The sequence below is a fragment of the Lepidothrix coronata genome, unplaced genomic scaffold (genome assembly GCF_001604755.1).
Source record: "Lepidothrix coronata isolate B3197 unplaced genomic scaffold, Lepidothrix_coronata-1.0 Scaffold4, whole genome shotgun sequence".
Taxonomy (NCBI): Eukaryota; Metazoa; Chordata; class Aves; order Passeriformes; family Pipridae; genus Lepidothrix; species Lepidothrix coronata.
This window is the reverse complement of record NW_016690184.1, coordinates 7102799-7118419: the sequence shown is the minus strand read 5'-3', so window position 1 is coordinate 7118419 and position 15621 is coordinate 7102799. Positions and strand designations below refer to the sequence as shown.

Here is a 15621-nt window from a genome sequence, read left to right as displayed (position 1 = left end):
CCAGCTGATGCAGCTATTCCAGGAGAGAATAATATTTAACAAATTCAGTACTTAAAGTGATGATGAAATATATTTTATTCAGACCTTGTTGACTCCTTCTGTTTGCTTCACCCCCTCAGACAAACGTGTTGATGATTGGCCCTTGATGCAGTCTCCATTTCCAACACTGACTATAAGCACTATTTATCTCCTCACTGTCTGGCTGGGCCCCAAATGGATGAAGACGAGAGAGCCCTTCCAGTTACGCTTCCTGTTGGTTGTTTACAACTTTGGAATGGTTCTGCTCAACTTCTTCATTTTCAAAGAGGTGTGTATGCCCTCTTGCAAGAGGGAATTCTTATTGAGGTTTGAGGATGTCTGCAGGTTGCAAAATGAAAATAATTATTTTGCATATTTTTGATGTCTATTGAGAGTGAATGTTTTGCACAGACTTTCAAAGATGGCTTTGTCTTTGTGAGTATTTCTATAGCTAGGTACTGTCTGTTTGAGAATAAATGCAGTAAATGAGTCTATAGAGAGAATTTGTGTACTAGCTATTCCAAGTTCTTCCTAGACTTATGTTAGTCTAAATACTGGACAGAATAAGTAAAATCTATAGAGATTTAACACTTGTAACTGTTTTTTTTTTCTTTTTAATAATCCTAAAGGGTGTTAGAATGCATCTTGTTTGAATTTGAGCTGTTTGTTCTTGCCTTCAATGTGTTTATCATTTTTAAAAATTCAACTGTCCATTACCTGTAGTGAGGAAAACTGTCTTGTCTGTACATTATCTTTTATAATAAGAATAAAAATGAAGTGAACTATATCTCTAAATAAAAATAAAAGGATAGAGTCTTCTACTACTTGGTTTGAAATGTTCAGAATGTGCTAATTCTAATAAATTTCTGCGTTGCTGCATTTTTCCTTTGGATTTCTGTACAGAGGAAATGAGTAGTAACAATGCAATGGACCAACTCTGTAGTAGTAGCTAACTGGGATTACTTAACATTTTGGTAATTATTATTCAAGGATAGCTGTACAGAATATGGTTGATGCTAAGTTAGTTCTGCTATGACTGCTCATGTGGATCAAGAGGCATCTTCCTGGAAGACCTCGGATCATAGTTTTGCAAAATCTGTTTCCAGAAGTAAGCAAATGAACAGAGTAGTTAAAATTACAGCATTCAAGAACTTTCTGGCTGGCCTGTTCTGTACTTTTGCCAAGAAAGCGTGGTATAGCTGATGGTGATATGCATATTGACCCTTTCCCAAAGCTTCTATAATAAGAGCATTTAACTGATTTCAGCTTCTTTTTAAGACATGGTTCAGTAAAATTTTAGCCATTACATCTCAGTCATCATTTTGTCTAAATTGTTTCATTGGACTATTCAACTAAGTAATTAAGTACTACAGCCACAACAGAATTTAATGCTGACACCCAAGGATAGTTGTGGGAAGAGATTAAATCCAATCATCTTGGCAGGTTAAAACTGAAACTCCTCTGAAATGAATTCTGCAGTGTTACTGCCATCCCTGACTTTTAAATTGATTTATTTTATCCATAAGCTGAATTATACCAAACTTATGGTCAAATGGTTTCCAAACCTATGTTGCATATAGGGTAACGTGTTTGTGGCATTTCCAAGTCGCTGAATTAACACAAAAATGAATGGGACTGCAAAGACATTTTTGCTGCTGCTATGCTGAAAGCTCATAGTTTTAGACACAGAGGTTCTAGTTTCCTGCTCTCTCAAATGTAGGTTGTTATTCAGTGAATGTTAAGGCTATGGATACAGCATTTACAGGAAGTGCCTTTTCTTGATCTTAAGAGACTGATAGGAGGAAGCTGTTCAAGTTTCAGTTGATCCCTTTTACGAGGCAACTTCTCCTTCCATCTACATGAGGTTTACAATACCACTGTGCCACTGTTGTAATTCGCATGAGTTTTAATGGAATTGTTATGAGTAAAATGATGCAGTTTGTATTTTGTGAATGACTGTAAAGTTTCCAGACAATGCTAAGAACAGAAATTGAATGTGAAAGGCCTTTAAATGCTACTTAAATAACCATCCTGTTGGCAAGCTGTTTCATTCATCTGTGGTAACTTACATTAAATAGTAAGTCCAGAAAGCACTGTGAGGATGTCTAGTCCAACACTTCCATATGTTGGATTCAAATGCAGGTTCATATTTGGAGACAATTTTGCTCAGAACATGCAGAAGTCCCTGTATGTGGGGATGTATAGACCCTATGTTGCCACAAAATCAGGACTTTCTTATTCTACTTTGAGGCAGTCTGGTGAAGTCAATTTACTGCCTTTTGCTAAGGTAACCTTGGCCAAGTTACCCAGTAGGTTGCAGTAGCGATTGGTTGATTTCTATAACAGTGTGGACTAAACTTTCCTTGTTCTTCCTTAATAGTATCAAATGTCCTCACACCTGTGTGAGACCACACTGGAGAGTAGGGGTGTTACAGCAGTTTGTAAATGGACTTGGAGGATACAGAAGTATGTTTTCTAGGATAATTTCTGTGGACAGTTCTTTCGTTTACTTACGTTAAAAGACATGTGCAGCAAATATGTCCAGAGCTTCACAGGCTTTTGTATACTGGAGTTTTTTTCTGGATAACACTTGTTTCTGCATCTGACTGCACTCCTAGTGCTGTGTGCAAGATGAGACACCAAAGTAAACTCAAGTTCAGTTCAAATAAGATGGAAGTCAGGTTAGTGGTAAGAGTAGTCAGTGCCTACTCATCCTTTTTTTTTGCCATCTTTTTCTCTCACCCTTCTCTACTTTTACAGCTCCCAATTTACAGGTTATGTCTGCTCTGCTGCTGTCTCTCTTTGATCCATAACAGGGTGGAATTACCTGGCTTTAAACAGTCTTGGATCATAACATTTATGAATGTCAAGATTATTTGAATTTTGTACAGCTCTAGACAAGAGTACTTCTTTCCAATGGGAACTTGCTCAAGTGTCAAGTTTATCTTCTCCTGTCCAGGTTTTTGCAATGTTCTTGGTTTGGAGTGGCCCTACAGGAGCACTTAATGTGTTTTAGGCCATTTCTGTTGGCACAAAATGGGGAATTTTTCTCCATCCGTTTTCTCTCAATGTGTTTTGTGGGTGCTCAGCTTTGGCTGTTCAACCTGGGTTTTTTTCTGGATTGTAGTTGGTATGCTGTGTTAAGAATTGTAGATCCAAATTACCTAATCCCTGTCACATAAATAGAGTTCTCTTGAATCCATCCTGGGAATAGTATTTCTGTCAATTGTAGTGAAAGCAGATAGGTGTTTTCTGTCTCCGAAGCTAGAGCCATCAGAAAGAATACTCATGTTTGAATAGCTCAAGGTCATACTGGAATTTGTAGTAATTTGTATGAGGCTGTAATTATCTGGGCAGATACATGCAGGGAGAAATGAGTACTGTCTTTTTAATTATAAGAAAAAAGTAAGTACTGTGTAACAGCTCGTTAGTACTAAATATTGGCTTTCTCCAATAGTATTCTAAGGATTAATAAGGATACTTTCAATATTTCTGTTCAGGTAAGTTTGATGTAGCAGGAAACTTGCTGATAATTTTTATAAATGTGTTTTATGTAGTATCTTTCCCCTGATGTATGACTTTAATATTTTCAGCTGTTTTTGTCATCAAGAGCTCGAGGGTACAGCTATGTCTGCCAGACTGTGGATTATTCAGATAATGTTTATGAAGTTAGGGTGAGTATTTCTTTTTTTATATTTGTATATGAATGTGTGTTTTATACAGCACCACATGATAGTTTAAGTCTTGTCTGAAAATAGTGGTTCCACAGTTCTGTTGTCAGCCATGACTGTATCCCGTTATATTTTCACAGACTACTTCAGGTTTGACTACACTGTGCACAGGTTTAATGAAAGTGCATCAGCATATTTGCATTAACTTTCATCTGACTGCTACAAGTAAGGGGAATCTTAGATACTATCCTTGGCTTCATCCACGGTTGTACAATCCAGGATAAACTCTGTGCACATACTTTGGTTCCTAGATCTTGCTGAAGTTTATGATACCAGGGTAACCGCAGTAATGGTGGTGTTTTCTAGGTAGATCAAAGCAAGTAAGATTTGTCAGCATATCCTGTGGTTGCACTTGACCCATACTGGTGAGGCAGCTTTACCCATCTTTGGCTTCATGAGGTCTTGCTGGCTTCTGGCAAATGTATTATCAGTACATTTCATTGTAGAATCTTAGATTTCAAATACGTGAGTTTTGGAAAACATCCAAATTAAAAGTGCAGATGCGTGTTAATTTTTGTGTAATGCTGTTGGTTAGCTCATGTACTAACTCTTATCTTCCAGCAGAGCTGACACTTGAGAATCTCTCAACTGTCCTTGCAAGTTTCACTCAGGAATTAGAACATTAGGAAGTGTAACGAAAGTATGGTATAGTCTAAATACATTTAATGTTTATAGCACAGTTGAAAAAATGTTTGTCTACAAGGTAGCTGTTCATGGATAGTATTACTCAAAAGCTTGTGCATGTGGCAAGGCTGATAGTGAGACAGAAAGGTTTGAGTCTTACATGTTATGTGTAATGGCTGATATTGCAGAACAGCTCTGTGTGCAGACTTTATTGGCCTTATAGTAGTTGCCAATCTTTCACCTTTGCCAATACTGTGCTCTCACTATTTCAGTCACTAGAATACATCTGTAAATAATTGTTGAAAAACAAGATCTAGCAAAGTATACCAAGTGCTTGAAAGGTTTGAGGTTTTTTTAATAGATAAGCAAAATAGAATGCCCATGTACTCAGCTGAATGACATTGAGGACTGGTGTGATGTACATTAAAGGAATTTTTATATTAATTTGTATTAATGTACAAGAGGTACAACTTTTAGCATGCAAAAATTCTGTTCTATATCCTCACTTTTAGGTGCACTTGTTTGTGGGAGGCGGTGGGCAGGCCAGACCTGCACAAAAGAATTAACATCTGTTTTGTTTGTTATGACAAGCAGACCATTATTGTATAATGCAATAAATGCAAAATGACCTGCAGAGTGTATTTACAGCATATAATATGTCCAGAAAAGAAGGATTGCTCTAGCAATCTTTGGATTTCCTGACATTTTAATTTTTTTTTGTTATTATTATTATTTTTTACGAACTTATTTAAAATATTTAAATAAAATTTATTTCTGAAGTTTTAAGGTCCAGCATATTCAGTTTGCAAGTGAGGGAGTTGAGGAAGCAGGGAAAATTGAGTTCTCTCAAGTTTTGCAGCAACTGTATAGTACGCTATCAGTCAAGACTCTTACCTTGATAATTTTCTGGTAGTTCTGTGGAATGAATTCTCAATTTAGGTAAATAAGTTGCAAGCAGAAGATTGTTTTCCACAAGTGTACTTTGTCTAACTCAGGAGTCTGGGATACATTTCTGTTCTGCTTTACAGTGTATCATGCTCTGCATTTAGAAGATGTGTTGTTGGTTTTTGACAGTGTTGAACAGAAAAAAAACCAAACCCTCAAACCTCCTCAAGATCCTTTTCGCCATCGTTTTTCATAATATAAACCTGCAAAAGCAATTTTAAAATGTTTTTGCAGTTTTGTGTTTAGAATAGATGAACATTGTAGCACATCCCTCACATCCTTTTAGTAGCTCTAGGTACTAAATGTCTAGTATCTATTGGCATCAGGTTTTCCCTGAAGAGAAATGCTGCATTGAAGCAGTAGAATTCATTACAAATGCAATTACTTTATTTGTAAGAGAATGAGTAAATAAGTCCTGTATTGCTCAGATAAAGGAGACTGGGACTAACTCAAAGGGAAACAGCACTGAGCCCAGAAAGCATTGTGGAACGTGCTCTGGAAAGCAACAGCTTCATATATGGCTTTATTTTGGGGCTTAGAAATCTGGAACAAATATTGAGAAATGTGAAAGTAATTGCATATGATGGTCTAAATGGCAACATAGAAGCCTTGGTATGACCTCTGTTTCTGTCTTTTTGGGAATGTGCCGCTGTGATGTTGCCACGCAGTGACCCCTTTTGTTCAAAGATCTTGATCAAAATGAAGGATCTAGAAAGCATCCTTTGTCCCTCAAGGGAGTGCTCAGAGCTGGTAAACAGTTCCCAGGAAAAAAGTTTGGCTATCCTGGGTGCCAGGGAATGTCTTTCCTTTCTTCTCTAACCCACACTGTGTGTCAAGACAGTAAGTCAGTGGTGATTTTAAGGGAACAGTGTGAGGGCATGTGGTGGCACTTCTGTATAGTTTAGCAACACCAGCAATTTGTAGCTCACATATCTCTTAAGTCGGACATAGCCTCTTTGTTTTGCCAGTTTTTAAGGGGTTGTTTTTCCATTAATTTGCCTGTATGTTTTCTTCAATATTATCAAGCTTCTGGCTTTCACTGATGATGAATTATGTAGGTAGTTTACGCATAATGTGAAGGAGCTGGTCCTCCTCCTATTTACTGTTTTGAACCTACCTACACCGGTTAATCTCATTCAGGCTCTCCTGGCTGTTCTACAAGAGGCAATGGACAACTGGAGCAAGCAGGGATGAAAATTAGATTCCACAGTTGTAGAAATAAACTCCTTTGTGACGGATTTATCTTCTGGGTATAGTAGGTAGCCACCTTACTAACTGCCGGCAGGAAGTTAAATGCATTTTGTTATGAAAAAAATTAAATGTCCGTGGTAGACAAGAAAGAAAAGAGGGAACAAATCTCCAAGAAGGGATTTGGAAGGATCTACTGCTGCATCTTGGAAAAAAAATTTTGGTTATAGCTTAAGAGTCAAAATAATAAATGCAGAGAGGTGAGGTGTTAAATCCACGCTTTGTAGTACTCCCTTGGGAGCTTCAGTGTTTGAAGTGAACAATTTCCTAACACTGTCTAACTTAAGACATGTTTAGTGTCTATGAGTAGCCCTTTTCCCCCTCTGCTTACATTTGTGTGCCCTTGTTTCCCAGGTCAGGGTTCATCTATTTTATTAGCATTTCTGAAGAGCTAAGAAATGGGAATATGGGGTTGTGTGAACTGGGTCTCTAGTTTTAAGCATGCTGATTGTAAATCCTGAAGCTGAGCAATGGTTGTCTCCTGTATTGTGATTGTAATCTGCATTGTTTGTATTTATGTCTAGAGCTTGAGTGGTTTCCTCTTACGAAAAAAAGCCTAATCTTAACTTACATTCTTTTTTCACAGAAGTTAAAAGTGACTTAACAAGTCAAGTCCCGTAAACAAAATTCTGTAACTGGGAAAAGAGTTCTCTTTAAAAGCTACTTTAATTTTTCATATTACTGTGACCTTCCAAGAAGTGCCTGTCCCTTCATACCCCTTGATGGATAACTGTTTCCAACCCAAAATGAGGAAGGATGGTGCAGAAACAGAGTCCTGTGTTAAAACAGCCCTCTATTCAAAACCCTGCAGCAGGCAGAGGACATGGGATTGAACCTCTTGTTGACCCCCTTAATCCTAGGCTGTAATGTAATCTTTCTGTGCCATCTGGTGTTTTAACTGACTTAGGTTGGCACATATGAAAATTACCAGAAAAGATATGGTTTGACTAATATTATTCATTACAGGAATGTGCCTTTTTAATGCATGTTTTCTTTTCAACTAAATCTTTTTTTCATGCTGTGTTCAAAGAAAGACTACAGGTTAGGTCATGATTTCTGAAGCTTTGCAAAAGAAGTTTAGTAGTAGCCACCTGCTCCTGACATAGCTTACATATTAGTATATTGTTCTACTTTATTTCTGCCCTCAGTCACTGATTGCATGCATGGCCTCAAGCAAATGGCATGACTTCTGTTTCATTTTAAAAGCATCTGTATAAGCCATTAGAAGCACTGAAATAGATCATCAGTACACAAAATCTATCAGGTTTGAGAGTAAATGGTAGTAATATTTGATGATAGTGAGAGAGCAAAGAAGCTGACAGGCAAAAAAATCTACAGGAACACAAAATCAGCAGGTATCATCCTGCAAAGAAATAGTCTGTTCTTTTTTGTTATTGTTCTTAAGTAATAGGAAATATTTTGATCAAAAGTTCGAATTATTTTTATCCAGGGGCTGTAATTGCTTTCTGTGCTAGACAGGTGGAATTCAAAAGAAGAGGAATGAGATGTGTTAAGTGACTTGTCCAGGAGCATATACTGATCCTGTGGCATCTTGGGCATAAAACATAAGTATTTTGTCAGGATTTTTCTCCACCTATATTTTACTCTATGTCATACAGTAAATTGGGGTTTTGCTTATTGGCTGTTTGATTTATTGTTCCCCCATTTCATTAATAAAAATATACATTTGCTTTATAAAAGATTTTTGGCAGTTTGCGTGTAACTGGCATATTGATTCTATAAAAGTTTCTCGGAAGGGAGGACCTCCAAAGAGCTAAAGTATTGCAGTGCTGGATTTGTCATTTTATGGATATAGTCCAAAGTGTTTGTTGTTAACTTATGAGATGAAAAGATGCTTGTCTTAATTTATTTAAGAGATGCAGCTTTAGCAAAGATCTATAAAAGATGCTGGACTGTTATGCTAATCCATGGGTGTGAGACAAACCTTGATGTGGGTGTTATTAACCACCTGACTACCTGTCCCAGAGGCAGTACTGTACTAGATATTGAGCAATATATATGTATATGCATATGGTTCTTGCAGCTTGCTTGTGTGAGAACTCTGAGATCTGTGAGAGTCACTTTTCTCTTGCTGAGCCTCTCTCCAACTTTGACAGATATTAGTATCTTTTTGGTATAAAACTGGTAAAATCTGCCTCCTCTTCCTGAGATCTGAAGTAAGCTAAATTAAATCCAGTGAGTGAGAAAGGTGTTCATTAAACAATACATTGAAGTCTGCAGTTTGGCAACAGTAAGATGTGCAGTCCCTTTGGGAAACTGCAGTCTGCAATGCAGATCTGCAGCACTCTTCTCCTGTGCTGCTTTTTTGCTGCTGCTGTAATTTCTCCTAAACTGGTCACCAGTCCAATTATGACTGTGAAAAACTTACTCTGAGGAGAGATGTGTTCCTTTCCCACTAGTTTGGAGAGGTGGAGGAAAACATCATGCACGGCTTGTAGCATTGTACAGCTCATTCCTCTGATCCCGCTTTCTCTCGCTCCCCTAAACACTATGTGTGTAGTTGGGAAGGAAAGCTACTCTGTGTTAACCTTTTTTTTCTTCTGTCTTCCCTGGGGACTGAGGAGGTGGTGGGGTTATTTCACACCAGGTTAAGGTAAGAAAGTCTGATTTGTCATCAGCTGAGTCCTGAAAGACGAGGCAAACTTCTTACAAATAGGTGTGTTGTGACATTGCCTCTCTCCTCTTGCAGGTCGTACCAATTCCAATTCTTTTTTTTTTTTTTCCCATTCTCTATGTGAGTCACCATCTGGGATATGTTCTGGTCCCACCCTTGCATAACAAGCTAGATGACTTACAATGCCAGGAACTAGACTTGTTGCTATGCTTTGGGATCTGGAAGGGAGTCCCTACCACCACCATACTCCCATATCATAGTATGAACAAATTGCTACACAGAGCTTCTGGGCTTCTGGTTTAACAATATCCTGATTTCAGCTGGAAGCCATGTTTATGTTGCATCCTGGGCAAAATTCACTGTGATGGGTGAATTAGAAAAAGAATTTTGGGTGTGTAACACTGCCCTGTTGGGTAAATGGTTATATCTGTGCAGTTTTTATGGCTCCTCTAGTCTCGTTTCTTCTATTCCCTGAATGGCACAGAGCCACTGGGGGAATGCTGCTTTACAGAGGGAGTTAGTGAGCAGGCCAGAAAAAGCTGAGGGAACATTGCTCTAAGGGATGTGAACTCTGTACTACACCTAACTTGTAAGAGTGATTTGGTATCTTTCCACCCATATGCCTGTGGTACTGAAGGTTTCAGTCTTTGCTACTTCATTTTATTGTAATGTTTCTGCCTTATTGTTCTGACCACATCAAAGTGTTGCCTCACTAGTAGGGGAAGCCCTGTGGAAGTCTTCTTTCACAAAGCTTAGGAGAGAGAATGAGGACACAAACTCCCTGTTTAACTGGTAACCTGTTCAGAGATGGCAAAGTTTTTAACTATATTAGCTCTTTTTTTACAGTTGTAATTTGTGAGCAACAGTTTCAGAATAATCTGCTTCCATGTCCAGAATAGATGAAAGAAGTATTGTTTTTGTTGTTATTCTCATACTGTCAGATGCTTGATGACTCCACCTCAACATTTACCAGGATACAGGGAAAGAAGAAGTATCCTTCTCTTGCAGCACATAGGTGGAGAGAACTTTATTCCATTCAGCTTGCAATCACTAAACTTTTGTATTGTCTGTTTTTCATTGCAGATAGCTGCTGCTTTATGGTGGTATTACGTCTCTAAAGGAATCGAATATTTGGATACAGTATTCTTTATTCTGAGGAAGAAATTTAACCAGATTAGTTTTCTTCATGTCTATCACCATTTCACCATGTTCACCTTGTGGTGGATTGGTATTAAGTGGGTTGCAGGTGGACAAGGTGAGTTCCCTTCCTCCCATACCCTTTTGACGGGGCAGAAGGGAGAATTATTATTGTTTTGGAGCAATGGAAAAAAGTTTTGTAGAACTTGACTTTATAATTTACAAGACTGTTTATTAACACGTGCAGTCTGTGGGAAGCATGGGGGAGGAAAAGATAACAGGGCAATAATCTAATGAATTGCAAAACTTCTTTTCCTCATGGGCATCAATTGCAAGCCTGAAGTTCTGCCTTAAAAAGTATCCTTATTCTCTATAAATCAGAAAGATGTATATGTCTTGCCTAACTTCAATTTTTGCAGATACAGAGAACTGCAAAATCTAATTATGGGCTACAATCTGTGTGCAAATTTAATGAAATTAATGGAGATGTCATTTTGGCATTGTATCTGAGTTTGAGGTTTGCTTTCTTTTTTATAAAGAGGCTTGTATAAAATTCTGAAACCTTCCCTTGGAGGTGAGCCAATAAATCTGTTAATACACTTTTAAAACCTATTCATAATGGCACAAGTCTGTAATTCATTATCAGCCTTTTTATCCCATTGCTTCTTTTTTAAAGCCTCCATCAAATAATTTTATTATTATTTATTGTACTTGTCACATTCTCCCTTGCCTGTATTTGTACCCTTGTTCCTGGTGTTTTGCCATTGTCCCTCTGAAATTACAACTCTGCGAAGCTGAGGATAAAGGAAAAGTACCATGTTTTGTTTGTAATGTGCTTTGTAGGCTTATGACACTAAAATTAGCATATAGTAAACACAAAATGCCGTATTATAAACACCAAGTTAATATTTTAGGTTTGGCATTTTTGTTGTTTTTTTTTCTGAACCACACTAATACTTAATGCATGGGAGGTTTATGTTCCCATTTACTGTAGATATTTTGTACTGAGTGGTCACTTATATTCAAAAGAAGAAATATATAAAATTAATACCTGTGACTATCTTTTAATTTCTCTTAAGTAATCTGCAGAAAGCAGGTACTCAGCCAGACAGTTCATGATCTTTATTGGCAACTGCATCTCTAAAATAAGTTTACTGGAGACTGGATGGTTACTTGTGGTCTTGCTTAGAAGTTCTCTGGGTGTCTCAAAAGGCCCTCTCCCTTGTTGCCTTTTCAGAGTTTTCATGCTAAATATCAACAGTTTTCAATACAACCGTTGCGACTATTTCCAAATTTCTTTCAAGTTTTGGTGTTCTTGCACTGCTTCTTAGTTTCTAGGTCCTGCAAAAGGAAAAGCAGAGGTTGCTTTTCTGCCTTTATGCAGCACTACTGCATAAATGTGGATAGATGTGTTCTTCTGTTTTCTAGTTGATAGCACGTTGCTTACATAGACAGGTCTATTGTAAACTAGACCCTATTATAGCTAACTGGGTCTAGACCACATGGACATCTGAGCTGCTTGATGTCAGCAGCTACTGTCTGTGTTGACCTAATCTTAGACATTAGAGCCTTTTTGAGCCTCTCTGTCAGTGTAAGAATACCTTAACAAGATGCAATGTGTGTCTGTTAAATGACTGCTAATCTTGACAAAGCAAAGAGATCTTAATATAAATGAAACTGTCATCACTTCCAACATGGAACGTTCTTGATAATGCTATACTATACACTTATATATTTAAGAATGCTGGATATTTTAATGATAAATAAAGAAACTAAAGATGAATAATTTAGGAAAACTCACCTGGCAATGCCCTTGAAGTTCTTATAACCATAAGTCAGGTTTTACTCTGGTTGATTTTTTTGGCCTATTTAATCAGACTTTCATGTGAGTTTCTTGATTTCTTGCTGAGAAGTGAACCTCATGCATTTAAATTCAGAATATGATACTTTACATTGTCAAATACAGCTTTTAATAATCTCTTAGCAAAACAGTTGCAGTTATACTACAACAACTGATGTGGAATCCATGTCATTTATGTCTGTTAAACGAAAATCTTATGAAAAGCTTTTGCCTAAATAGTTCCATGAAAGGTGTGACATACTACTTGCATGAACAGGTATTTGTGTCAGCATATGTTAACAGTCAGGTCTGTACTATACTATTGAATATTTTGAAGATGGAATCCTGACGTGTCCTGTGCTTTGTAATTTTTACTGTAACATAAATAATAGTAGAAAAGACTTCTCTCTTTCTTCCAAAATTACACGACGATATTCCCTTCTGTTCCATGACAGCTTTTTTCGGAGCTCAAATGAATGCATTTATTCATGTCATTATGTACATGTATTATGGATTAGCAGCTTGCGGCCCTAAATTTCAGAAGTACCTGTGGTGGAAACGATACTTGACCATATTGCAATTGGTAAGTAAAATTTCTCCCTTTATCTCAAAAGGTATTGCCTCTGAGTGGATTTGCATTTGCAGAGCTTTGGAACACATACTGTTCCTTCCGGAAGCTCTTCTCTGTGTGCCACTGACAGCTCAACTTAGAATACTTCCCAGAGATGGAAGCATTTATTCAATTTCTAAAAAAATATGCAGCATAGATAAGAGTTGTCTGAGTTAAAGTCTTTCCTTGCTGGTTGTTTCAACTGAATTGCAAAAACATGTTGAAAAGGTAGAGAAAATCCAGATCTTCTATAATCTTCTCATTTTCCTGTTTCTGAAAACTATGACAGATACTGCAATAAATTGGATGTTCCCGGTCAAGCACAGGTGTGCATGCATGAATGTGACAGCTGAATACAGCTCCCTGCCACCTCCCAGTTTACCAGTTTTCGTAACTTAATGCATAGGTATAAATTGTTGCAGTCAGACCTACAGAATATATCCAGACCTTTTTGATTCTATATTTTCTGTCTTACAGGTGCAGTTCCATGTGACTATTGGCCACACAGCCTTGTCTATTTATATTGATTGTCCTTTCCCTAAATGGATGCACTGGGGTGTCATTTTCTATGCTGTCACCTTCATTTTCCTGTTTGGTAACTTCTACTATCGGACATATAAACTGCCCAAGGAACCTGTAAAGAATGGAAAAATAGCAAATGGTGCTGTTGCAAATGGAGTAAGCAAACCAGAAAATAATGCAGTGGTGGAAAATGGAAAAAAGCAGAAAAAGGGAAAAGCAAAAGGAGAGTAACTTGATCCAGGCCTTAACCATTGTTGGCAGTGAGGAACCTCCGGTTTGGTTTATAAAAGGAAGAAAAAAACACTATCTGTACCAATTAACCTTAGGTTACTGAAGAGCTAGAACACAGATATTTTCATTATTTATGAAGATTGTTTTAAGAACAACACTAAAGTTGAATTTCTATTGTAATTATGTAATTATCATGCATATGGTCTCTGTGTAAACTTGTAGACTGCTGGTGTTGGTGAATGTAAGGAAGAATTGCAGTTGATTCCATGTTTAGCAGTCCAAAAGTTAATACTACCATTGGTAAAGGCAGTTTTGTTGGCACCCACATTTCTTTGGGGGGGAGGGGAAGGAAGTAGTGTTTGGATACTTGTGTTTTCCTTCCAGAAAATTATTAAATTTCAAATTATGATATATTATCTAATCAGAATGTGCAACTTTTCTTGTCCTCCTTGGAGGGTATCTTCAGACACATTATGTGCTGTCAGAACAGTGTTTGAATTTTCAGACATTACTTGATTTAATTGAGTATCTGTTACAGTTTGGTTTTTGTTTTATTTTTTTTGTGTGTGGAAATATACCTACCTCTTCATCTGCTGAAAAGAATATTGAGCATTAAATAACTGGTTTCTGAAATATGGAGTCTTCTAATCTAAATATCTGTTAACACTAATTTAGAAGGAAATATGATTTCCTGTGAGAGTAAAAGGGATTTTTTGTGGTATTTTTTGATCAAGTCATCAATGACCTTTTTTAATGTAAACTGAAATTTTGGAACAGTACTTTTAGTATAGCTAAATCAAGGAAACATTTTAAGAATGTATCAACATGAACGAATATATTGTTTGAAGCAATCAGTAAAAGTAGGCTTGCTGCTTGTTTTCCATGACCTGCATTAAACCTGTGGTGCTGACTGATACTGAAAATGGTAAGATAATGTTACGTTGGAAAGAAAACAACAACATGTAATTCCATTTAGAAATGCTGTGTGCATGGGCAGTCATGCTATCTACAAGACCATCACTGTATTGGGAGAGGAATTTGGATTAAAAGTACTAAATACAGCAAACATAAAACGTTGAAAATGCTGTTACTGCTGGATACCTGTCAAAACTCGATTTGTTAGACTCTTGCAAAGTATTGCTGGTAGACGGGCCACCATTTTTAGTCAAAACTGCTAAAATAAGGAGAAGCCTTTTAGATGGATGTTCATTTGCATGTTATATAAAGGACTTTTTACTGTTACTTTTGGGAAGAAAATAGAGAAAGAGTTATTCGCCTTTTGAATACTGTGATTACCAAGAGATGTTTTGAGCTACTAAGCATGCAGTGAGTATAGGACAGGGATGGAATTAGAAACCATGTCCTGGACTCCTGTGTTCCTTGCTCATCACTTTAAGAGCTGCGTTGTTGCTGTCCAAAAGCATTCCCCCCAGCCCTGGTCAAAAACATGTTCACAGGTTGCAATAACCTTGCATCTGTCAAGTGGCACCATTATTGCAGGAAAAAGTACATGGAGCTGGAGGTGTAAAGTGTGTGACACATTTAATAGATTTTTGCATCTCAATTATCCATTCATCTGTTTATAGTACACAAGCAGGTCACATCTTCTATGTCTCAGGTTTGTCTCTTTTCTCTGTACAAAAAAAATAATCTAAGCCCAAAAACCAGGTCCTAGGAAAAAAATTTTGGATATAGTCTGTTGTATTCCAAACTAGTTTGTAATGCTGGAGTTGGTTCAGCTGAAAGGTGGTTCATCCATAATTGCCACCACTGTGGCAGAATACAGAATTGTGAAAGAATGTCTCTGCTGAACTGTAATGTATGTGACCATTAAGTTTCTATCTGTTGTGTCTTGTGATTCTTCCAGCCTTTGTGCTGATGCTTTTTGCATTTGCATAACTCTATGTATTTTTGTAGTGTAGCATGAGGAAGAGGGACAGCAGTCTGTGCTTCCTTCTTGGACAGATGCCTCTACTCTTAACCAAGCCAAAATGCTGGCTGACTCAGTAACTTTGGAGTGGCTAAAGGAGTAAATAACTACAAAGCAAATTTACAGCAGACCTGCTACTCCAAGGTAATG

At 37.3% G+C, this 15621-nt stretch overlaps 1 protein-coding gene across 3 annotated transcripts in view; it reads left to right on the top strand.

Annotated features, from left to right (window-relative positions):
* ELOVL4 (ELOVL fatty acid elongase 4) overlaps positions 1–14623 on the top strand; it is a 32935-nt gene extending 18312 nt beyond the window's left edge. For all 3 annotated transcript variants that reach the window (XM_017823756.1, XM_017823765.1, XM_017823775.1), the window contains exons 2-6: positions 120–307; positions 3612–3692; positions 10285–10456; positions 12634–12761; positions 13266–14623. In XM_017823756.1, coding sequence (XP_017679245.1) covers positions 120–307; positions 3612–3692; positions 10285–10456; positions 12634–12761; positions 13266–13541 — 845 coding nt within the window. In that variant the 3' untranslated portion in view covers positions 13542–14623. The remainder of the gene's footprint in view (positions 1–119; positions 308–3611; positions 3693–10284; positions 10457–12633; positions 12762–13265) is intronic.
* The last annotated feature ends 998 nt before the right edge of the window (positions 14624–15621 follow it).